We start from the raw sequence: 20,971 nt of genomic DNA, 5'->3' as shown, positions 1-20,971 counted from the left end.
GAGAGTTTAACTACCCATTAAGTTCTCTTTATTCTCGTATTCTACTTTAGTTAAGATGTATATGAGCTTTACTGTGCTTCCAAGTTTTCTAAAATTAAAGAATTAGGAAATCTGTTACTTATATTTTTGGATACAGTATGTGTGAATATATATTTACAATATACTCTGCAACGTCTACACTTGTTTTCAAGTCCAGACTTAGAAATGTGTGAGTAAGCACGAGTATCTACATATCCCACAATTTTTGAAGCTGAGTCGTTAAATATCAGAAATCTGTATCTGCACAAGCCACAGTTTGAGAGTCACTGCAAGACAAGTCACAAAAACAAATAATATGGCAAACCTCTTTCGGCTAATTACCTCCCTCTAGCAGAGCATTGCGTAGTCGGCTGCAATGTTCGTACATGTTTCTTTTTATGATACATAATTATATATCATGATCAATGGATCCTTGTGTGCATGTTTGTCTGAATGTTTGTTATTAGTATTAGTATTAAATATATATTAATGGGAGTATTAACTATTAACTACATATTTATGAATGAAAATTTGTAAGCAATTCAGATCTGCTAGTATACTATATTTTAAATAAAACTTTTGTCAACTTAATTAACTTTAAGAACAGAAAACTACAAACTAAAATCTTGATGACAAATAAACGCATGATCTTCAAATTGAAAAGTTTTACTTTGCGAGTTAATACAATTCTTTGATGCATATCAACTAAATGCCATAGCTTAGAACTGGGCTATTGCATTGTCAATTCCAAGCATAGAGATAGCACCGATGACTCCCACTTGATTTTATGCATATACACTTAGAAGTGAAAGTAACAGTGACAAACAATATTTGATAAAAATCACGAAATTATAGATAATAGTTTGTGGCTTTTGCTATAAAAAGAGAAGCGTGTACACCTCTAAAGTCAGTCAGCACTTATTATTCAAGAGCAGAGCAAGCAATTTCAATATGGACTTTTACTATATGCCCGGTTCAGCCCCCTGTCGTTCAGTTATAATGACGGCAAAGGCTTTGGGAGTGGAGCTCAATAAGAAATTACTAAACGTTATGGAGGGTGAACAGCTGAAACCAGAGTTTCTAAAGATCAACCCACAGCACACGATTCCAACGATAGTGGACAATGGCTTCGCGTTGTGGGAGTCGCGTGCCATTCTTATCTACCTGGTTGAGAAGTACGGCAAGGACGACTCGCTCTATCCCAAGAATCCAAAGCAACAGGCCTTAGTTAATCAGCGGCTATACTTTGATATTGGAGTGCTGTTCAAGTCCTTCTACGATTATTACTCGCCACTCTTTCGGCTAAATAAGCCTGGAGATCCTGAGGACTACAAAAAGATTGAGGCTGCCTTCAGTTTGCTGGACACCTTCCTGGAAGGTCAGCAATATGTGGCAGGCAGCAACCTGACAATCGCCGACATCGCTATCCTGGCATCCGTTTCGACATTTGTAGCAATGAAATTTGAACTGAAGAACTATCCCAATGTTGCGAAGTGGTACGAAAATGCCCAGAAGGTAACACCCGGATGGAACGAAAACTGGGAGGGCTTGCTGCAAATGAAGGAATGGTTCGAGGCTAAAATGAAGCATCTAAAAGCCTAATTTATTTTCTCTTAAATCTACAAATTATACATTAATAATATTTATATTTATTTAAAGAAAACTTTTGTATTAATATATTAATACATGTTTATGAGCTCACATCAAGAAGTATTATGTATTCTCTTTTTTCTCTCTTGCTCTATCTTGCTCCCCTCTCTATCTCTCTCTCTCTCTCTCTCACTCTCTCCCTCTTTCTCTTTACGTGTGTGTGAAATCTGCAACTAAAAGTCTCTAATCCTACATATAGATTGTATTAAAATAATCCTGCGTGTTTTACTCCTACTTGATTTTATATACACAAATATATATAAAACTGAAATTAAGAGTGACTATCACTATTTGATAACAACTAAAAGTGCTCTTGTCGGGAGTATCCGACTAGGTGATTCCCCGTACAAGCCTCAAATTCCTCACAACATGCAAAATGCTTTCGTGATTTGCTTTGGAGTTTATGGTGCGATCTTTATGGTCTTTTGAGGGCATAAATATGGCATTCAAATGTGTGCAAATACCAAAGCCCTATACCTCTATAAATGCGAAAAATTACATTATGGGGAAACGTGGGTATCTAAAAGTGAAATATTCCACTTCTGTATATACTATTCGAGAATCTACCTACCATATTTGGTGCCTCTAACGCTCAGAAGCTTCGAGATATGCTCAAAAAGCAGAATTTCGGTATGGATCCCTATCGATTTTATGGAAATAGGGATGGATGTGCGGGTACTAGAAGGTTCTACGCTTAAAATCTCAAGTATCTAGTCTTAAAAGTGATTGACGTACTCGAACATACAGACGGAAAGACAGACAGACCGCCATAGTAAGATCGGTTCGCCTATTGATGCTGATCATGAATATGTCAGAGATGCTTCCATTTGCCTGTTGCATACATAGGCATAAAACTGACATACATTCAGTAGTTCAGAGTAAAAAGAGAACGAAATAATAGATAATTATTTGTGTGAAATTGCTATAAAGAGCGTAGCAGCCACACGCTCAAATTCAGTTAGCGCTAATTTCTCAAGAGCAGAACACGCAATTTCCACATGGACTTCTATTATATGTCCGGTTCAGCCCCCTGCCGTTCAGTTATAATGACGGCAAAGGCTTTGGGAGTGGAGCTCAACAAGAAATTTCTTAACATATTGGAGGGTGAGCAGCTGAAACCTGAGTTTGTTAAACTTAATCCACAGCGCACAATTCCAACGCTCGTGGACAATGGCTTCGCGCTGTGGGAGTCACGCGCCATTCTTGTTTACCTGGCTGAGAAGTATGGAAAGGGCGATTCGCTCTATCCCAAGGATCCAAAGCAACGGGCTATTGTTAATCAGCGACTTTACTTTGATATGGGAGTGCTGTTCAAGTCATTCTACGATTATTACTCGCCAATATTTCGACTAAAGAAACTAGGAGATGCTGAAAACTTTAAAAAGATTGAGACTGCCTTTGGTTTCCTAAATACCTTCCTGGAAGGTCAGCTGTATGTAGCTGGAAACAATTTGACAATCGCGGATATTGCCATCCTGGCCAACGTTTCGTCATTTGTAACAATGAACTTTGACCTCAAGAACTATCCCAACGTTGAGAGGTGGTACGAAAATGCCCAAAAGGTAACACCCGGATGGAATGAAAACTGGGAGGGCTTGCTGCAAATGAGGGACTTTTTTGATGATAAGATAAAGGAAATAAAGGCGTAACTATTTTCTACTAAATCTAAGAACTTGACGTTATTTGTTGAACACAATTTGTTGTATTAATATATATTAGGAAAAATTAAATAAAATATTTATGAGCATGTATCTAGAAGTGAAAATATTCACGGCTTGTTCATTTTTAATTACACTGCGGTTTTGCTGCGTTTCTGACGTTTTTCATGCAAACTTTAACCACCTTTCCCCTCCACAAAAACCCCGTTTTAGTCCAACCATTTGGAAGCCTTAGGTCAAATTTCGGCTTCGTAGTTGAGCTGTCCTTTATGGCACTCAGAAAGGACCAACTTTTTTATGAATCCCAAACCAAATAACTGCCTGCTTAAATATAACATTTTATAACAATTTCGACTAAAATTAAAAATATATATGTATGTATTTCAATTCTCCTTGGTATGCAAGCAATTACTACAATTTATATCAAATTTCATCACGTTCTTCAGTTAGCGACAATAAAGCTTCTACTTCTACTCCGAGTCCGGTTCGACTAGCTTTTGCAGCTGGCGATACTTGTGGATGGCGTTGCGCACAAATTCCGTGGTTCGTCGCACGCGTTCGGGTGTAATTTCCTCGACCAGCATGCGACCCACATCCTGTGCTCCACCAGAGCGTAGATAGTTCACAGCCTTGTTGGGAATCTCACAGATGGGCGTTAGCCGGCAGAGGGCGTTGGTAATGGCACCTCCAAAGAGAATCACACCTATGGCGGAGATCACGACGGCCGCAATGCGAAACAGCGTAGACATCAGTATGGTGGGCAATAATCTGGAGGCAAAGGCCATCAACGGGTTCAAGACGGGGGGAGGCCCGGCTGGAACCGTTGTGGTCACATCTGAAGCACTATCGGAGCCAACCTGATTTGTGGGCACCAAGAAGCCCTCGTATCCGGTCTGCACCATAATGGGTCCCGGATAGGGGTAGATACCAGGCGCGCCTGTCATCGGCGATGGGTAAGCCGCGAGCGGTGCCAAGCCCGCTGCACCACCATACTGGCTCAGATACTGCTGAAAGGCCTCGGGCGTGATGAGTCCGCTGGCGTAGATGGACACCGGCTCATTGCTGCTGGCGCTGGCCACATTGTCACCCGACTGTAATAGAATCATGTGAGCTCTCTGTGTACTTGGGCTCCTTACTTTTACTCACCACTGTTGGATCCTGTGCCTCAGTGGTGCTCGTAGCCGCTAAGCTCGTGCCATTGGCATTGACCAAACCGGCATCATTTAATGCATTCGTTTCTATGTTCGCATCCGTCTGCTTATCAGACTCATCTATGGTATTGGCGGCTGTTGCAGTGGGCGCAGTGTCCAGCGCCGGCAGTGTGCGCGCTTCAAAGAACATCATGAGGAGCAGCATCAGGCGCAGCGACATGTTGAATTGATTTCTATAGCTCATCTCGAGGCACTTGCTTCACTTCACTTGCACGGTCAACTGTTCAAGGTACTTGCGCGGCAATGCTCTTTATAGGCATGATCTGGCAAGGAATACCTTGACCATTTTAATGGCCTGTTATCCTTGTCCACAGGGCTGTCCCTTTTGCAAATAATGTGGAATTTTCCAGGAATTTGATGGTTAATGCATTTGGATTTTTCGATAATTTTCCAAAATAGGGATTGTCATTGGCTTACCTGCATCATGAACTGCACAGGTAGCTAAGCAGGAGTCCTTGGTAATTTTTGCTTTACAGTCGCAGTCGAAATAAAGTGCCTAGTGCCTGTTTGGCTGATTGTCTTCGGTTTTTCATTTCGCTTTGCCTAATAAAACGCGACAGCTCGAGTTAGTTTCTAAGTGGCCACGAAAGTGCTAAAACTTACGCTACTGCATACCAACTTTCAGTTTCGGGCCAGGGTTTCGCCTGCACACCCCGGCCAAGTTTTGAGCGGCACTCAGTTGTAAAGACTTAGAGCAATCAATATCAGATAGAACACGTAGCTACAACAAATTATGTAGTAGCTTAATTTAGAACGCAAAAAAAAAAACACGAACACGATATCCTGACCGAGTTTCGGCGGACGCCCCCAATCAAGCTACTATCCTACAGCCCGGCGCCCGCTCAACCGCCCCAAGCACCCACTCAGGTGAGCACACATTAGCCGAGGCGACGCTGTTGTCGTCCAGGTAACGCCCGCTATGAAAACTAAACGAAAATAGCAAAACAAAACAAACATGAAACAAAGCACCAAGCAGCCACCGATGACATGAAAATTCTGAAAATTCAAACAGGCAGGCGGCGACGAATAGTCACGTCGACAACTTAACATACAGCGAGATTATATCATCATCATCATCACAGCCGAGATTGTGGACCTGGACCGGAGCTCCGTCGAGGCGACAGTAGAGCTCGACACTCGTAAGCACACTGGGGAACTGCATAGACATCGACTCCGTGGCCGTAGTGCAGCACAAGCTGGTGCATAAGATTGTGTGAGTATGCAGCAGGTGGGTCATAAGCTTTCCCATATCAATAATGGATTATTAATTGAGGCGAAAAGGCAGCAATTAATATGTCCATGATAATCTATCATTGGCTAACTGCAAATGGCCAGACGGTCACATACCTAGTAGATATGTTTCATTACCTCTCTTAATCGTCTTTGCTTTTCTTATGGATCAAGTGTCGAAAATAAAACCAAACATTTCTTTATGAATGAATGAAAAAGAGGCTTGGGAAACTTTTGTAAATGACTAATTAATAAATTCAAGGCGATTGTTTTCATTTACTTTCAACTAGTTATACAATAAACTTAGTATCCCATAACTTAAACAATCGCCTTTAACTGCTTTTGCATAAATTAACATCGAACTCAACATTGACCTTTAGAAGTCCTCTTGTCGTAGGCTATTATAAAATTCCAAGCAATTTACATTCATAAAACATTTGAAATCGATGCATTGATTTTCTGCTTTACGCACGGCTTCTGGCCACCGTATTGCTGGCGAATTTTCGAATAGCTTTTTAGTTGTAACTGATGAACCAAACGGAACAAATTGTAACCGAATTTGTCTACTGCCTACTTATTAGAGGTGGAAAAATGTCCACGCCAGTGCTGTACTATCTGCCTCCGAGTCCGCCATGTCGCAGTATTCTGCTGCTAGCCAAAATGCTCGGTCTGGACTTTGAGCTGAAGATCGTCAACATAATGGAGGGGGAGCAGCTGAAGCCCAACTTTGTGGCCATGAATCCACAGCACTGCGTGCCCACAATGAACGATCAGGGACTGGTGCTGTGGGAAAGGTGAGCGCTGCTTTTACACAATTGATGCAATTCAATCATCCTTAGATGTATCCTTGCAGTCGCGCCATACTCTCATATCTGGTGGCCGCCTATGCCAAATCAGACGAGCTTTATCCCACGGATATACGCGTGCGAGCGCTGGTGGATCAGCGTCTACACTTTGATCTCGGCACGCTCTATCAACGTCTCACCGACTTTTATGTGAGTTACTAACGGTAGACCAAGTAATATTCTCATATCTGCCTGCTCCTGCAGTTTCCCACAATGTTTATTGGCGCCCCACTGGACGAGGTCAAACGCGCCAGACTAACCGAAGCCGTCGGCTGGCTAAATGCAATAATGGAGGGCCGGGAATATGCAGCCGCGGATCATTTTACAATCGCAGACCTGACACTTCTCGTCACTATCTCCCAGCTGGAGGCATTTGATTTTGAGCTAAGACCCTTCAAACATGTCAAGCAATGGCTAGATCGCTGCAAGGAGCATATGGCGCCCTTTGACTACGAAGAACTGAATGCCAGCAAGGCGGTTATGTTGGCCGACATGTTCAGGGCGAAGATGAATCAAACAGGTGGATCCTAATTAGCTACAAATATACATAATATATCAAATACCATAATATACTCATGTGAGTGTTAATGTTGTACTAAATAAATGTTTAGTGTTTTGCTTAAAATCTTGATTAAAACCTGTGTGTCCTAGATATAATGCTATAGATGATCCTATATAAATTTCCAGGTATATATCTAGTCAGTTAGGACAAGATATATTTAGATATATATAGATACATGATAAATGAAATAGTAGAGAAAGATATATATACATATAAATGTATCTACAGTAATAGATACCAATACGGATACTTATTCAATTATAGAGACATATAGATTTAAGTCAGAAGTAGAATTAGAAGCAGAACTAATATTATCAATTTATTTTCTTATATTTTCGCTTTAATTTCATTGTTTTTGTATTTTCCAATCCTTAAGTAAACTAAGCTAATTTGGATTAACACTTGAGCTAGTTCTGAGCGTCTTTAGGTAAAGAAAAGAAATGGCTCAAGGATAATAAAATGCCTTATAGTTTTTTTTAAAAACAGATCTAGAAAAAAGCGAATCGTTATCAATTTTTTGCCTCCAGCGCACTGATAACTGCCAATCATAAAAATATGAAATCCACTTATAAATAGCTTACCAAAGTCACAGTTGTGGCTGCTGCTGCCACAGGCATGGACGATGGCAGAAACTAACGGCTGGGCGTTGGCGCCACCTGCAGCAGGGGGGCAACCGCCTCATGAAAACCTCAACTGAAATTTTATGATTCGAGAGAAAAAGGTGAGGTGGCATCGGACTGTGCCGTACTGTTAGGGTGGCGCCCGGTTATTTTTAAAGCACACAAGCATCCGCAGAACTGTGGGCATCTGGCAGGATAACATCGCGACGCTTGGCACCTCGCTTCGCAGTTTCACTTTGGCCGCTGGAGATGGCGGCCGTTTGTTTAACTTTGGTGCTCGCTCTGGTTTTGGCCAGTGGTCAACGCGCTGATGGCAACAAACAGTCGCAGCTATGGCTAGGTAAGATGCGGCTGGAAGGTGGTCGATGCGACTGCATAATTAATGGTTGGCCACTCTCTCAGACTGCTCCTGTCTGCACGCCAACGAGCGCAATGCCACACAATGGGGCAGCCTTAGCATAAATGCTAGCCAAGCGCTGGGCGCCAAAAACAACTGTCTGATGATCTTCATTGGCGGCATGGCCGACGAGCTGGTGGCCTTTCAGCTACAGCAGCTGCAGCTGCGCCCCGGGTGAGTAGCATTGCTTCCGGTCATAGTAAGCCAGCCGTACAGTCGCAGGCGGCCGCCACCCGCTGCCAGGCGTGCCGCATATCGAATCCAAATCGATCGGAGATCTGGATATGTCGGCCACTGGCAGCTGCGCGACAGCCATCAAAACACAGTGTCCATCGAGGAAATTGCGAATGCAATGTAATTAAAATACCTTGTGAAGGCCACTATGGCCGCTCGTATGGGGGGTCCGTGGAGCCGTGCCCGGCACGCCTGGTTATTTATATAAATGGTATACGCGTTCGCAAATTTGTGTCAATTTATTTGAAATTTGCAGCTATTTTAGCTGCATTAAAATACGCAAAAAGAAAATAAATTCAAAAAATTTCAAAATCGATTTGTCAATAAAATTGCTGAGCACCGGCGCCACAAATTTCAGTGGAGCTTGGGCAGAGCGTTGAGCACAACGTTGGCCGCTGTCGTCGCGACAAGTTTATTGGTGGAAAGTGAAATATCGCTAGTAAATCGCGTGTGAGTCGCGTGTGAAACGCGTGTGAAACGCTTGTGAAACGCTTGTGAAACGCTTGTGAATTGCTTGTAAAACGCGTGTGAATCACTGGTGAATCGTGCTGTTCAAAATGTCGATGGATCCTTCGGTTTCACTGGAAGATCTGGAACGTGTGAGTGAACGTAACATAACCGTAAAAGACCAGGCCGAGATTAATAGTAACATCATCCATGTCTGTTCAGCGGCGTCGTCGAGCCAGCTCAGTGCGGAAAGCTTCGCAGACACCGCAGCCACCACCGCAGCTGGGAACGGACTCGGAGGCGATGGCCGTAATCAACGAGATATTCAATCCCAGGCTTAAGCTGCCGGAGAGCACAGGTCATTACCGATTGCCCGAGAAGCTAAGCGCCGATGATCAGGTATCGCCGAAAGACCTGGATATTGCCAAGCTGGCGGAGTTGAAGGAAGTAAGTGTTGGTTAGAAGACTAGCCTAAATGCTGTTGATCGCGGTTTTTGCAAAAGGTATTCACGCTCTTCGACACGGATTGTGACGGGCTGATATCCAAAGAGGACCTGCGGTTCACCTACACGGCGCTCGGCAATGAACCGAACGAGCAGCTGTTGGAGCAAATGATGCAGGAAGCGCACGAGCCTCTGGACTATGAGGCCTTTGTACAGCTGATGTGTCGTCGCACCATAGAGCTGGATCCGGAGGAAGTGCTGCTAGAGGCCTGGAGCAAGTGGGATGATTACGGCACGGGCAAGATCGATGAAAGAAAGTGGGTGCACTGCGCCTTGTTGTCTTGTTAAGTGGCTCTAATAGCACACATTTTCTAACACAATAGAATCTATGAGGAGTTGACCAATTATGGCGACAAAATGACCATCAGTGAGGCAAAGGAGGCGCTCAGCCATGCGCCCATGGCCAAGCCCAAGACACTGGAAGAGCCGCCCATGATTGATTATCCTGCATTCTGTCGCATGCTCGGTGGGATGCGTAAACGCAAAAACTAGTAGCTGGAGGCGATGAGAAGCAAACAGAGTTACAAACTGAAATGTTGCAAGAATTTAACTCAATTTCATCAAGTTTCTATAGCATAGCTTTTAGAATATACCATTATTTTATTGTATTTGGAAAAAAAAAAAACTTTATTTATCCTCTAGAAAATGATTGCTTCGATTTTAGTAGATGCAAATTGTTTCTTTCGCTATATTTCTCTATCATTTCTTTTTTGTTTATCCCATCATAATTATTTCTTTATTAAAACGAGAAGGACAATTAATAAATTTAAAAATTATGTTTTTAATTGCCTCGAATTTAACCAATCCTAGTGGCAATATCTCACATCTGTAGCCTCTCAGCAGAACTAGCACACATTTGTTTTTGCACCAATTTGTGGCCATTTTGTGAGCATCGGCTGCGTTTTTGGTTTGGTTTTTCTGTGTTAACCTTAACGCCAACTTTTGTTAGACTTTTTATCAAAATAAATGGCGCGCAACCAAAGAGAAATGCAACATTTTATTTAATGGCAGCTCGCTGGCCGCTTGCCTATTTTTAGGCTGACCAACGAGCCGGCCAAGCGGCCAGCCCCACGGCTATCGGCCAATAAATTTTCAACATCATTAGGCCATTTCGGCCATTTTGCAATATGATTAGCAATGCGCTGCAAGTTTTTTTTAAAATGCAATTTTGTGACAGCTGCTTGGACACCGTGGAGGTCTTTCCGTATCTGCGCGAGCCCGTCATCGAGAACTCGACGCTGTCGGCGTATACCTGGTGCCAGCACAGCACGATGTCACGCAATGCCACGCCTATTTATAGCGCCGGCAGGCTGCTTGGACTGCGACTCAGCTTTCGGCAGCCGCCCACAAAGTTGGCCGACTGGCCGTTAAATCTGACGGCGACCTATCGATTCCTAAAGCAAGGTGAGCAAATGTGCACCCAATTAACAAATTAGTTCACATTATGTTCATGGCCCGTTTTCTTCTTGCAGAGCTCTTCAAGACGAACGGACGGCTGGTGCCGCACAGCTTTTGCGATTTTTATTTCTTTGCCAGCACCGGAACTGAAGGCAATCTGGGCCAGGGCTACTTTCACTCACCGCGTTTTCCGGCCCATTATCCGGCGCACATCAAGTGCGCCTACAAGTTCATTGGGCGTCCCGACAGTCGCGTGGAGCTGCTGTTCGAGGAGCTGCAGCTGCCGCCGGTGGTGAGTGGAGGCTGCCAACTGGACGCACTCACCATTTTTGATGCAGAATCGGCGCATATGAACGCCGTTATTGATGTGCTATGCACTCCATGTCCCACGCGCCGCATACTAAGCAGCGGCCCAGATCTGCTGCTCGAGTTTAATGCCAGCTCAAATCGCACCGCCAAAGGATTCCGGGGCAAATACAAGTTTGTGCCCAATGAGCAGCAGGCGATGCCTATGGCGCCTATACTCGAGGCAGCTAGCATAGCATTCAAGCAGCCGCCCCCCAAGGCAAACAGTGTGCAGGAGGAGGAGAAGAAGGATGCTGGACCCGGACGCACAAATCGTAAGTTGGCGCCCCATAAATTAGCCATAGATTCTGACTCGAACCTAAGGACTCAATCGAATTATGCTAATCGCCACCAAATGGCGGCAAACTTCTTCGCTGGCGTCGCAATTGCCGCAAATGCTGGCAGCTTCCGCCTGTCAGTCTGTGTGCCGGGCGGAAGGCAGCGTCCTCGGCAGCGGATGTGGCCAATTGACTTGGGAGCCAGGGGGTGGGACAACTGCCAGATGCCTCGATGTCTTTGACTGTCAATGCTTAGTCTGTTTGAAGCTGTCGACTAGTCCAAATGGTGCGCTCGGCTCTATTGACTGCGTTCTGTTTAATAGCCGCCATTTGGCTGGCGTGTCCAACATTATCCTGCGCAGGACTTGCCGCGGGCAGTGAGTGTGTCTATCTATATTTAGCCAACTATTTATTTAACTAGTTTTATAAAACAGTACTAGAACCTAGAACCTAACTAAGAGTTTAAGCAGCGACCACAAAATGGCAGCCGCTCCACTGCAAAGCACGAACTGCAGGAGCCGATGGAGTATGTAAAATCTGTGAAAAAGAAAAGTAATTTTATTCCAATTGAGAACGAGGTTCATAGAATTTTTAACAATTAGAAAACTCGTTGACATACCGTATCAGTTTCCTTTTGCCCTGCTGCAGCGACTCATCGCCGGGCTTCTCCTTAGCCAGGTAGATGCGCATGCCTCCCAAAGCGCGATAGAAGTAATCATCCCAATCCAGACTGCTCATATCGAACTCAAAGAGCTGTTGATCCTGTGCCGACAAACGCTGCCGCAACTGTTGCGTATTGCGCGTTTCGAAATACCAGTTGGAGTCCACAAACGGCGACAGGACATCAGCATTCTTGTGTATTTTCTCGTACAGCTTAAGCATGCGTGGTCTTCGGCCTCTCAGGCGCAATACCACATCGATGCAGTAGCCGGGCAGAATGTGATAGAAGAAAGCGGCCAGCCTAAAGAGCCAGGGTGTGGTCGTGGTATGCAGGAACGGCAGCCATATCATTTTTGTCAACGGGTACATATGACCCAGGCTTTCCGCTTTTCGCTTAAAATCTCCCCAGGTTAACAAGTTGAGATCGCTAGGCACATAATTGTAGATGGGCGGAGCCAATAGCTGAGCAGCCGGCGCAGCTGTGCCAATTGATTTCCTTTTATGTGCGGCATCCTCCTTAGCCGTTTGCCAAACGCTAGCCAGGGTCAAGTTGGCGCAGTAGTCAACGGGCACCATGTTGGCCTGCGCATGCACGTTAACGCGAAAAATTCTTAATATTCCGCATGCAGTGCCCAGTAGTATTGCGATGGGGCCGTAGATATTATCAATCCAGCCTGAGACGGGCTCCTTGTAGCTGCCAATAACTGAAGATATGATTAGGCCATGGTCATATACAGGCAGAAATGATCACTTACTAATGCCGGGCCGAAAGATGCATAACGGCAAATCTCCCGCTTCAGTCTGGACCAGCTGCTCCGCCAGCGCCTTTGTGTAGGTGTACGTATTGGGAAACCTGCCAAGCAGGGCTGGCGTCATGTTGTCTATCAGCTCATCGCTCAGTTTCTCTCTCAGAGCCAAAGCATTGTCGGCGCTGCAGGTCAAGTGCTCCGGATAGAAGCACTCGTTAATGCGCTGAATGACGCAATTCGAGAAAGCCGTAGACACATGCACATAGGCTTCCAGCCGACGCATATGCTTGGCCAGCTGCAGCATGAGGCGAGTGGCACGCGTGTTGATATCCAGTGCCAAGTGCAGTGGCTCCACGAAGCGCACTGTTGCCGCGCCGTGCACCACCAACTGCACCTGCTCCAGCAATAGCTGACGGTCTGCCTCGTTAATGCCCAAGTCCGGCTCCTGACAGTCTCCGGCAATGGGCGTTATGCGTTCCCAGCAATTGGGATTTGATTTAAGCAGCAACTCAAATACCTTTTGGGGAATATATCAATATGAACCCGACAGCTCTAGTTTGGTATTGTGGGCTACTTACGCCATCTTCCTTCCAACTGGCAAGCCGCTCCAGCATATCCTGGCCACGCTTGGCTCTGATTAGAGCATAGATGCGTTTCACATCTGTTGTACGCAGCAGTTTCTCAATGATCACTAAAAGGCGCACCAAGAAATTCAATATCACATAATTATAATTGTTTATAATTCAATCTTAACTTGAACTTTACTACTCATTAAATTAGTTTCCATTCATTTATGAGCAATTTAACATTTAATTAAGACTCAATTGGATTGAATCTAAGAACGAGACGCATTTATGTATCAAAAAAAATAATGATTCGTCAAGCAAAATGTGAGAATTTAAAATTTCACAACTATACGAGGGCCGCTCAGTAGATGAGTGAATACCTTATTTTAGAAACCACAGCATATAAAGTTCATTTATAAATAAATTATTGTCCCATTAGTCTAGTCTTTCAATATATTCCTTTTTAGAAACCAGTTTTAACAAGAGCTTTCGCAATTTACACATTATCACATTATCACCCAATGCACAAGTTATTTTGCACTTTCATGGATTTTTTACCGTCGCATAGTTTGGCACAGAGTTCAAAGCTTAAATATCTTTGACTGTTTTACAGTCTATTAATAATTATTGCTGTTTGCGAACTTATTTATTGTCGTAATGAGTTAAATTACGAACTCATTGTCAATATCCAATGTGGAACTGACCATACTCTCGGTTAAAGACGCATGCATAATTCATATGAACAATATATATGTATAGCGTATCATTATTAATTATATCGAGGATCACTTTTCGAGTTTTGATTAAAAACGTAATTAAAAACGAGTTTCTTTCTATTGATTCAATGCACTTCACAAACATATTTGATTCACTTTAATGTGTGTATACCTTTTCCTAAAAAGCCACTGCCACCAGTTATGAAAATTGTCTTGTCTTTATAGAAATGTTGCATTTCGGATGTCTCTTCGTTGTCAACATCCATTTCTAACTGCCCACAACAAGTACCGACAGCAAATAGTTAGAGTATATTCAAGTATAGTACGGCTGGCATTAAACGCAGTCGCAGCTTCCGTTCGAATGAGAAGCGCTTAGAACTTGTTGAAGGTATTTATACCCCGACTTACCAGGTGCAATAGCACAGTGGCTAGCAGATAGCTAAGCACTCGATTTGAGAATATGTGATATAACAGAAAGAACCGCAAATTATGTATAATAAGCTTCGCACAACGATCGTAAATAGCGTCATTTACACTTACGCGTTTCCTAGCAGAAGACTTCGCACTTTGAAGTAAAAAGAAAACAAAAAACAAGAATATTAAATACACTTGTGAGAATTGTGGAGCTCCTAATTGTTGAATGTATCTATGGATATGTTGAAAACAGAAATATTTTCTATACAAAAATGAGCATCTCTATAGACATATATGATATATATATATACTTATGTATATCATGTATAAGAATCTTGGTTCAAATATCTTGGAAATCAATAATCAAATATATTGGTCAAATATTAATAAGATCTCTGCTCTTATGATAGGAGTATATCTTAACAACAAATTTTGTACAAGAACTTACTTCTGATCGATAATTCCTGGGTCAGCTATATAAAATAGTGTACCAATCCGGCAGGTTCCGTCATACTATGCATTGCCTACGATAGAAAGAAAGACCTCTAATGACGAAAGCTTTCACACTGATACTGAACTTAGCATAGAATTAGAATGATGATTGATTGATTTTTTAAAAATAATATTTTGATCAGCGTATTGAGATCTTATATAATATTTTGTACTAATAATCGCCGGGTATTATGTGCTATTATTCACGATAGTGTAAGAGCCTAATCAATTAATTGGTTTAAGTGAATTTTCTTACTTGGTAGGACGGCAGTTCTGATTTATTTTAGTCTTCTGGAGGATGGCATTTGTTGCAGATTGATACTGATCAGGAATATATATTCATTATCATGCTGGCGTTGTCTGCTTCTGAGTTTAATTTTTCATACCCTCTATAAGGGTATTGCAATCGTTAAAATCAAATCTTAAAATCGAAGCCACAACAAAATTTGCGAATATTTACGGTTTTTAATCTGACGCTCGTCTCCAAGCAGCGCGTTGAGGTAGCTTTGAAGCTTTAGAGCAGTCCTCGTCAGAGTTGGCTTTATTGACTGTTTGGCTAATTGAAAAACGTTGTAGGTTTGGGTCATTGAGCAGCTCAAAGTGTGTTCGATGAGAGAAAAATAATATTGCAGCCAGACAATTCTACTATTAGGTTCCTTAGTATACTGAACAAATACCTTGGAGTAAACATTTAAATGGCATCGCAGTTACGCCCTTAAACAAAACAATTCTTGACGTATTATAAATTCCTAGTTAAATCAATAGCTATGCGATAATTAATAGCACACTCTATATACAAAAGTCGCGTTTTATATACTATTAAGCACGTAAAAAGGGCTTACACAAAATTGTTTTCATCAAAATTCCTCCCTTTAAAATGCAAAGCAGCGGATGCAGATGAAATATTAAAAACCTATTGTTGCTTTTTCCGTATTTACTCAAAAATGCGCCAAAGCACCTAAAATAGCTTAAATATTTCAGGCACGAGCTTGCGCCGGACTAGAACAAGTAAACAGCCACGTGGCTAGAATCGGTTTCATAGGATTTCATATATGTATTGGAACGTAGAAAGGCATGCTGACCTTCGTCGGAAACTTGTCAGAACAGCTCTAAGTCCGCACGGGACTTTTTCTTTGAAAACAATTAAGAACTATATAGATTGGTAATTTAAAAATTCATCAATATAAAATATATTATTATCAAGCAGTGCTAACAGCTTTCAGGCTACCTTAAATTATATTATATATCCATTAAAAAGGAAACACGAGGCTTTAAAGAAGAAGTAGAAGTTGCTAGTTTTTAAAATAGAAATTCTTAAAGCTTAAAAAAGCAAATTTCATTTTAATTGGAAGATCATAATAGAGTGCAATTCATAAAAAAGGCAAATGCAAATAAAATCGCAAAGATCTACTCGCCACACTTTAGTTAACGCGTGCAAGAAGGGGCTATCACTCTCTGCCTCCAAGAGAGAAGCATAAAGGACATTTTAACCATTGTTTTTGCAGTCGCTCAAGTCTTTTGACACGTATAATCGTAGAGCAGGTCTTTAAACTGGGCAGAGTTGCGCCTAACAAACCCAAATATCGCATAGGCCCAGACTTCTAACTCCAAAGTGTAAGCCTTCAGATGTACGAGTAAGACTTTGATCAATAATACAGTGGGCTGAAATAAGTGCATATAAATGTTAGCTTAATGTGATATGATCGCATTTAGCTAAGTTCAATGGTAACTGGTTATGTCTACAGCATTCGGACATGCTATATGTCAATCTGGAAAACCAGTACATCAACCTGAGACAAAATACATTTAAATATTTTAATGTTATCGGCATATAAGAGATAATCTGACGAACGGAAGCAACTAAATCAATAAAAACCTGGAACAAGACAGCTTCCATTAGGTACCCCACTAGTTACGACATAAGAGCTTATGATATAGTAAATATTGCGTATTACTTTAATTACCTTAATTAAATTTACATATAACAAGATGTACAAATTTAAATAATATGATAATTAAGGTGCTAAGTGAACAGTAAACTATGTCATAAAGCTTGGCTAAGACTGTAAAAGCACCGCGTAGAGTGGATAAGGCTGTAATGTCTTCATCTTGAGCGAAGCCTCTAGCCATTTGATGTTGAGATGACGACAGCTGCGACGGTAGAGAGGTCTGCAAAACAAAGTTTAAATTCATTGCAAGAATTTTTTGCGTATCTAGTATTATAAGCACCTGAGCTGCGCCAAATCCTTGTTTTTATTACAGTCATGAAATACCAGGCTAGCCCTTTTTGCACATTTGGCCAAGATGCCACCATGACGCACAAATTCATCCATGAGCTTAGGCTGGGCTGCATCAGCTACAAAATGCGCCTCCTGGCCGCTAAATAATTTGCTATCCTTGCTGTAAACAGGCGATGTGCTGGCCAGTGGCGGGTTTTCAATCTTCACATCCACTTTCATTATTTTGGGCTTGAAAAAATCTTTAAGATTACCTTGAGATGTAACCGTGGGTACCTCCAGCTTATGCATTTTTCGTGAGCTGCGGCCTTTTGACGGCGTTGCCTCCTCATCGTCAGAGGCGCTCTTGGATCTCTTTGGCTTTTTGCTGCTGCTCGCTGTAGCCTCTTTATGTGCTTTGCCCTTTTGGGGCGTCTTCTCCAGCTTAAGCTTGTTTTTAAGGGCACCATCCCTGTCTGCCTCACAGTTGGCCAGCAGCAGATCTACATTGACATTTTGTTTGGAGGCTGCATAGAGCTGCTCCAAATGTTCCAGATCATTTGCCTGCATTGCAGATTTATCGCTGCGTAAGCGCGTGATGCGCGGAAAGCGTATGGAGATCCCCGCTGCAGTGTGCGCCTCAGACTGTGTAAACTCTGCGCCCGTAATTTCCCACACCGGCATTTGCTCTGGAATCTTGGCAAGCACATCAGGTATTAGCGCTTTTTTACAGAGCAGCCAGTTAGGAATTTTGCTGGCATCGGCGCGCTCTGTTAGTTTTATCAGTGACTCGTGTACCTCATCGTTTGAGGCATCATCCAGGCCAGAGTGCACTTTAGTGACCGTCTTCCAGAGACGATCGCGTGCATCGTAACAACCCATGAGAAAGATGCTGAGCACGCCGCCTTTCTTGCCAGAGCCATACCAAGCGCCCAACACGACCAGATCTGCCGTATCAGCCATTTTACCACCAAATAGATAATCCTTTTTTACTTTAAGCCAGTTACGTTTACCCGGCTGATACGTTCCTTCGGGACTCTTTAGCACAACACCCTCCAAATTAGCCTGAAGCACCTTGGCAGTCATCAATGCCAACTCATTCTTAGTTTTCAAAAACTGCGACTCGGACAACTGTACGTGATGTTTGATGGGCTTAATGTTTTGCTCCAGAATCTCTCGGCGTTTGCAAAATGAGCTGGGATAAATATCAGCATTAGGTTGGTAGTGTAAATAGAGCTCCATACTCACAGCCGTGTTAGATCATCGCCATCATAAAGCAAGCAATCAAAGACAAAAAGGCAGACTGACGCATTGGCGTAGGTATGTTTCTTGTGGGCGCCCAGTGTGCCGAAGGGAAGCAACTCGCCGGTTTTAGTGTTCACCAGTATGATTTCTGAATCAAGTATCATGTCGCTGGCGCCGGGAAAGGCGCGCGGTATATAATCTTTTAGCTCCTTGATTTTGTGCTCTACTACCGGCTTTAGATTCCTGCTGAAAAATTTAAACTCAGAGCCGTGCTTGTGTATTTGCACTCTTTCCCCATCATATTTTACTTCGCTGTACAGGCCTCCAGGATTCTTTTTAAATGCTTCCTCCACAGACTTGCAGGCATTGGCCAGCATGGGCGATATAGGCGTCATTACTTGAATGGCGCCAATTGCCTTCTTCGAGCTTTTGGTGGCCGCCTTTGGGAGACCTTTGAGCACTGTTGGCTTGCCCTGGGTTCCAGCGAAATTTTCTACAATCAATTTCAGATCGCGAGAGCTCTGATACGCTGGATAGGCCTCTGGTCCAAAGGCATCCAGTATATGCCTAGCACGTGCATTAATGCGCAGGTCCTGTTTAATTAGCCTGATAAACGTGCGCAAATCCAAGTCTGTGGCCTGTTTGCACACCTCTTGCAGTACCTCCGTTTGCTCATCCTCTTTTGTGCGCTGTTCCAGCTGACAAAGCATATTTTCTACTTCGTGCAAGTAAAGTTTGCTCTGTGCCTGCGGCTTGAGTTTACTGGAGCTGGCAAAGTGTTTGCGCAGGGTTTCAGAAATGTCACCATCTTTAAAAGAAAGGTTATTTTAGAGAGGTCTTAGCACCTGTACTCAATGCTGCTCACCTTGCTCCAAGTCCAGATGCATTTGCTGCTGGTCGACATGGAAGATGCGTGCGAACAACTTGAGCAATGCCTTGTTCTGCAAATTGTACACACGTTGCGTGGCGCCGGGTATGAGGAACTGCACCCACTGCAACAAGTCACCCTGGAAGCCTGAGCCGCTGCTGCCCTTCTTAAGGAAATGTTCCAGTTTCTCAACCTTTCGCAAATAGCTCGCCTCTGCGGCTATTTCATCACAAATACGTCGAAATGTGTCCAGCTTATTGTCCTCATTCCGCGCCTGCTTGCTGCTCATACCTCTGCTCCTAATGCAAGTAAAGTGCGACAAACTACAATTCCTTAGCAATTTTAACATAAGTTTCTTAAAACATTTATTTTTAACTCTGTTTCAGAGCATTGCAGGCAAATGTACGATTCGCGCGTCAACAAGTCCGGCATCTTCGAGTCGAATCAGCTGTTGGGCACGTTTATCGGTATATCGATAAGTAGAAATATCGATGCTGCTAAGGTCGTGCAATGCCGTTACGAATTTGAAGGGCAAAAACCAGAACAAATACAAATTAAGTTTCATGACTTCAACATACCGACTGAACATGAGAATTCCAGCCACTGTCGGGATGAGGATGCATTGCATGTGTTAGCAGAGGTGCGAGGCAAATACGAAACTCAAGAATTACTATGCGGAGCATTTTTGCCCAAGCCCCTGATGTCTAGCGGCCAGAAACTTCAGCTGCAATTTGTGGGTAAATATCCGCCGAAAATGACCAACAAAGTGCAGTACTATGGATTTCGCGCAGAGTACCGCTTTCTCACAAGTAAGTTATGAAAACGTTATACAACTAAAGACAATTTTAATTTAAAATTCCCTTATTTAGACTTCGGTATTATGTCTGGGGTGCAGCAGGGCAATGAGTGCACCTTTGTTTACAACAGTAGCGAGCGGATTAGTGGCCTATTTCACTCCCCGAACTTTCCAGGATACTACATGGAGAATATTGTATGCAATTATTACTTTTATGGAGCTGATGAACGCATTGTTCTGCGGTTTACGTACTTTGATGTCGAAGGCATTAGCACGTAGGTTTATATTTATAGTTACTGTAACATATTAGTTCATATTTTTATATTTTTAAGATGTGACCATCAATCGGCCAGTGATTATGTGGAATTTTCAAATTTCATGAGCACAGATCGCAAGTACAGCAAATATTGCGGAAAATTACCAGACTTCGAAGTGCGTTCTGATGGGCGTTTCTTTCGAGTAACCTTTTACTCCAACGACCGTTTTGTGGCCAATGGATTTCGCGCTCTTTACACATTTGAGTCCATGAATACTAAAAGTTCTCTAGCTAATTCAGAATTGGGGGACAGCACTGTGTCCATGCAAAGCTATGTGTCTAGTGGATCGCAGCATATACCTAAAATTATAATTATCACTATAACGGCTCTAATATTTGTTATACTTAAAAACTAATAAATAAAGAAACCTAAACCTTTAGCAATCGTTTAAAGATTGAGGTAGTTCACAATGTTTCAACTTGCATTACAATTATCGATATACATCGATAAGGAATAATTACAGTGTGGCAGTATTTTCATCCACATGCCTTAACCAACACTTATTTCAATCAGTGCCGCGCAAGTTTCTTGCATAC

The 20,971-nt window shown here is 42.8% G+C and overlaps 7 protein-coding genes across 7 annotated transcripts; 4 read left to right on the top strand and 3 right to left on the bottom strand.

Annotated features, from left to right (window-relative positions):
- The first annotated feature begins 969 nt into the window (after positions 1-969).
- On the top strand, positions 970-3,402 carry LOC115771910 (glutathione S-transferase D4-like). Its single transcript, XM_030717800.1, has 2 exons — positions 970-1,586; positions 2,648-3,402. The coding sequence occupies exons 1-2, from the start codon at positions 970-972 to the stop codon at positions 3,315-3,317; spliced, it is 1,287 nt and encodes a 428-aa protein (XP_030573660.1). The 3' UTR covers positions 3,318-3,402.
- A 345-nt stretch (positions 3,403-3,747) lies between these two features.
- LOC115771846 lies at positions 3,748-5,216 on the bottom strand. The gene is made up of 4 exons (XM_030717727.1): positions 5,141-5,216; positions 4,955-5,080; positions 4,473-4,859; positions 3,748-4,417 (listed from the first exon to the last, which is right to left on the bottom strand). The coding sequence occupies exons 3-4, from the start codon at positions 4,719-4,721 to the stop codon at positions 3,797-3,799; spliced, it is 870 nt and encodes a 289-aa protein (XP_030573587.1). The 5' UTR covers positions 4,722-4,859; positions 4,955-5,080; positions 5,141-5,216; the 3' UTR covers positions 3,748-3,796.
- Positions 5,217-5,699: 483 nt separating this feature from the next.
- Positions 5,700-7,143, top strand: LOC115771847 (glutathione S-transferase D7). Its single transcript, XM_030717728.1, has 4 exons — positions 5,700-5,750; positions 6,349-6,561; positions 6,621-6,762; positions 6,817-7,143. The coding sequence occupies exons 2-4, from the start codon at positions 6,359-6,361 to the stop codon at positions 7,141-7,143; spliced, it is 672 nt and encodes a 223-aa protein (XP_030573588.1). The 5' UTR covers positions 5,700-5,750; positions 6,349-6,358.
- Positions 7,144-8,043: 900 nt separating this feature from the next.
- On the top strand, positions 8,044-20,790 carry LOC115771702 (suppressor of lurcher protein 1). Its single transcript, XM_030717522.1, has 7 exons — positions 8,044-8,134; positions 8,197-8,365; positions 10,553-10,779; positions 10,848-11,393; positions 19,709-20,131; positions 20,192-20,393; positions 20,451-20,790. Exons 1-7 carry the CDS (start codon positions 8,044-8,046, stop codon positions 20,788-20,790), a joined length of 1,998 nt encoding a protein of 665 aa, XP_030573382.1.
- LOC115771836 (calmodulin) lies at positions 8,807-10,125 on the top strand. Its single transcript, XM_030717717.1, has 4 exons — positions 8,807-9,024; positions 9,095-9,319; positions 9,376-9,632; positions 9,699-10,125. The coding sequence occupies exons 1-4, from the start codon at positions 8,983-8,985 to the stop codon at positions 9,865-9,867; spliced, it is 693 nt and encodes a 230-aa protein (XP_030573577.1). The 5' UTR covers positions 8,807-8,982; the 3' UTR covers positions 9,868-10,125.
- Positions 11,789-14,428, bottom strand: LOC115771835 (fatty acyl-CoA reductase wat-like). Its single transcript, XM_030717716.1, has 5 exons — positions 14,260-14,428; positions 13,384-13,496; positions 12,812-13,322; positions 12,016-12,760; positions 11,789-11,933 (listed from the first exon to the last, which is right to left on the bottom strand). The coding sequence occupies exons 1-5, from the start codon at positions 14,351-14,353 to the stop codon at positions 11,840-11,842; spliced, it is 1,557 nt and encodes a 518-aa protein (XP_030573576.1). The 5' UTR covers positions 14,354-14,428; the 3' UTR covers positions 11,789-11,839.
- LOC115771834 (DNA ligase 3) lies at positions 16,939-19,723 on the bottom strand. The gene is made up of 4 exons (XM_030717715.1): positions 19,320-19,723; positions 18,458-19,262; positions 17,223-18,404; positions 16,939-17,162 (listed from the first exon to the last, which is right to left on the bottom strand). Exons 1-4 carry the CDS (start codon positions 19,669-19,671, stop codon positions 17,051-17,053), a joined length of 2,451 nt encoding a protein of 816 aa, XP_030573575.1. The 5' UTR covers positions 19,672-19,723; the 3' UTR covers positions 16,939-17,050.
- Positions 20,791-20,971: the final 181 nt, after the last annotated feature.

Source organism: Drosophila novamexicana, unplaced genomic scaffold (genome assembly GCF_003285875.2).
Source record: "Drosophila novamexicana strain 15010-1031.04,08,12 unplaced genomic scaffold, DnovRS2.1 tig00000108-arrow-pilon, whole genome shotgun sequence".
Taxonomy (NCBI): domain Eukaryota; kingdom Metazoa; phylum Arthropoda; class Insecta; order Diptera; family Drosophilidae; genus Drosophila; species Drosophila novamexicana.
The sequence above is the reverse complement of the archived record's forward strand: the minus strand, read 5'-3'. Positions and strand labels throughout refer to the sequence as shown.

Coding starts and splice junctions, on each gene's coding strand:
- LOC115771910 (XM_030717800.1), top strand. CDS start 970: ATGGACTTTTACTATATGCCCGGTTCAGCCCCCTGTCGTTCAGTTATA. Junction 1,587..2,647: donor TTGCTGCAAATGAAGGAATG/GTTCGAGGCTAA, acceptor ATTTCTCAAGAG/CAGAACACGCAATTTCCACA.
- LOC115771846 (XM_030717727.1), bottom strand. CDS start 4,721: ATGAGCTATAGAAATCAATTCAACATGTCGCTGCGCCTGATGCTGCTC. Junction 4,418..4,472: donor AGGCACAGGATCCAACAGTG/GTGAGTAAAAGT, acceptor ATTCTATTACAG/TCGGGTGACAATGTGGCCAG.
- LOC115771847 (XM_030717728.1), top strand. CDS start 6,359: ATGTCCACGCCAGTGCTGTACTATCTGCCTCCGAGTCCGCCATGTCGC. Junction 6,562..6,620: donor GGACTGGTGCTGTGGGAAAG/GTGAGCGCTGCT, acceptor GTATCCTTGCAG/TCGCGCCATACTCTCATATC. Junction 6,763..6,816: donor AACGTCTCACCGACTTTTAT/GTGAGTTACTAA, acceptor CTGCTCCTGCAG/TTTCCCACAATGTTTATTGG.
- LOC115771702 (XM_030717522.1), top strand. CDS start 8,044: ATGGCGGCCGTTTGTTTAACTTTGGTGCTCGCTCTGGTTTTGGCCAGT. Junction 8,135..8,196: donor ACAGTCGCAGCTATGGCTAG/GTAAGATGCGGC, acceptor CCACTCTCTCAG/ACTGCTCCTGTCTGCACGCC. Junction 11,394..19,708: donor TGGACCCGGACGCACAAATC/GTAAGTTGGCGC, acceptor ACTCTGTTTCAG/AGCATTGCAGGCAAATGTAC.
- LOC115771836 (XM_030717717.1), top strand. CDS start 8,983: ATGTCGATGGATCCTTCGGTTTCACTGGAAGATCTGGAACGT. Junction 9,025..9,094: donor CACTGGAAGATCTGGAACGT/GTGAGTGAACGT, acceptor ATGTCTGTTCAG/CGGCGTCGTCGAGCCAGCTC. Junction 9,633..9,698: donor GGCAAGATCGATGAAAGAAA/GTGGGTGCACTG, acceptor CTAACACAATAG/AATCTATGAGGAGTTGACCA.
- LOC115771835 (XM_030717716.1), bottom strand. CDS start 14,353: ATGGATGTTGACAACGAAGAGACATCCGAAATGCAACATTTCTATAAA. Junction 13,497..14,259: donor CAGTGGCTTTTTAGGAAAAG/GTATACACACAT, acceptor TGCGCCTTTTAG/TGATCATTGAGAAACTGCTG. Junction 12,761..12,811: donor CATCTTTCGGCCCGGCATTA/GTAAGTGATCAT, acceptor TCATATCTTCAG/TTATTGGCAGCTACAAGGAG.
- LOC115771834 (XM_030717715.1), bottom strand. CDS start 19,671: ATGTTAAAATTGCTAAGGAATTGTAGTTTGTCGCACTTTACTTGCATT. Junction 19,263..19,319: donor GCATCTGGACTTGGAGCAAG/GTGAGCAGCATT, acceptor TTTCTTTTAAAG/ATGGTGACATTTCTGAAACC. Junction 17,163..17,222: donor AAGGATTTGGCGCAGCTCAG/GTGCTTATAATA, acceptor TTTGTTTTGCAG/ACCTCTCTACCGTCGCAGCT.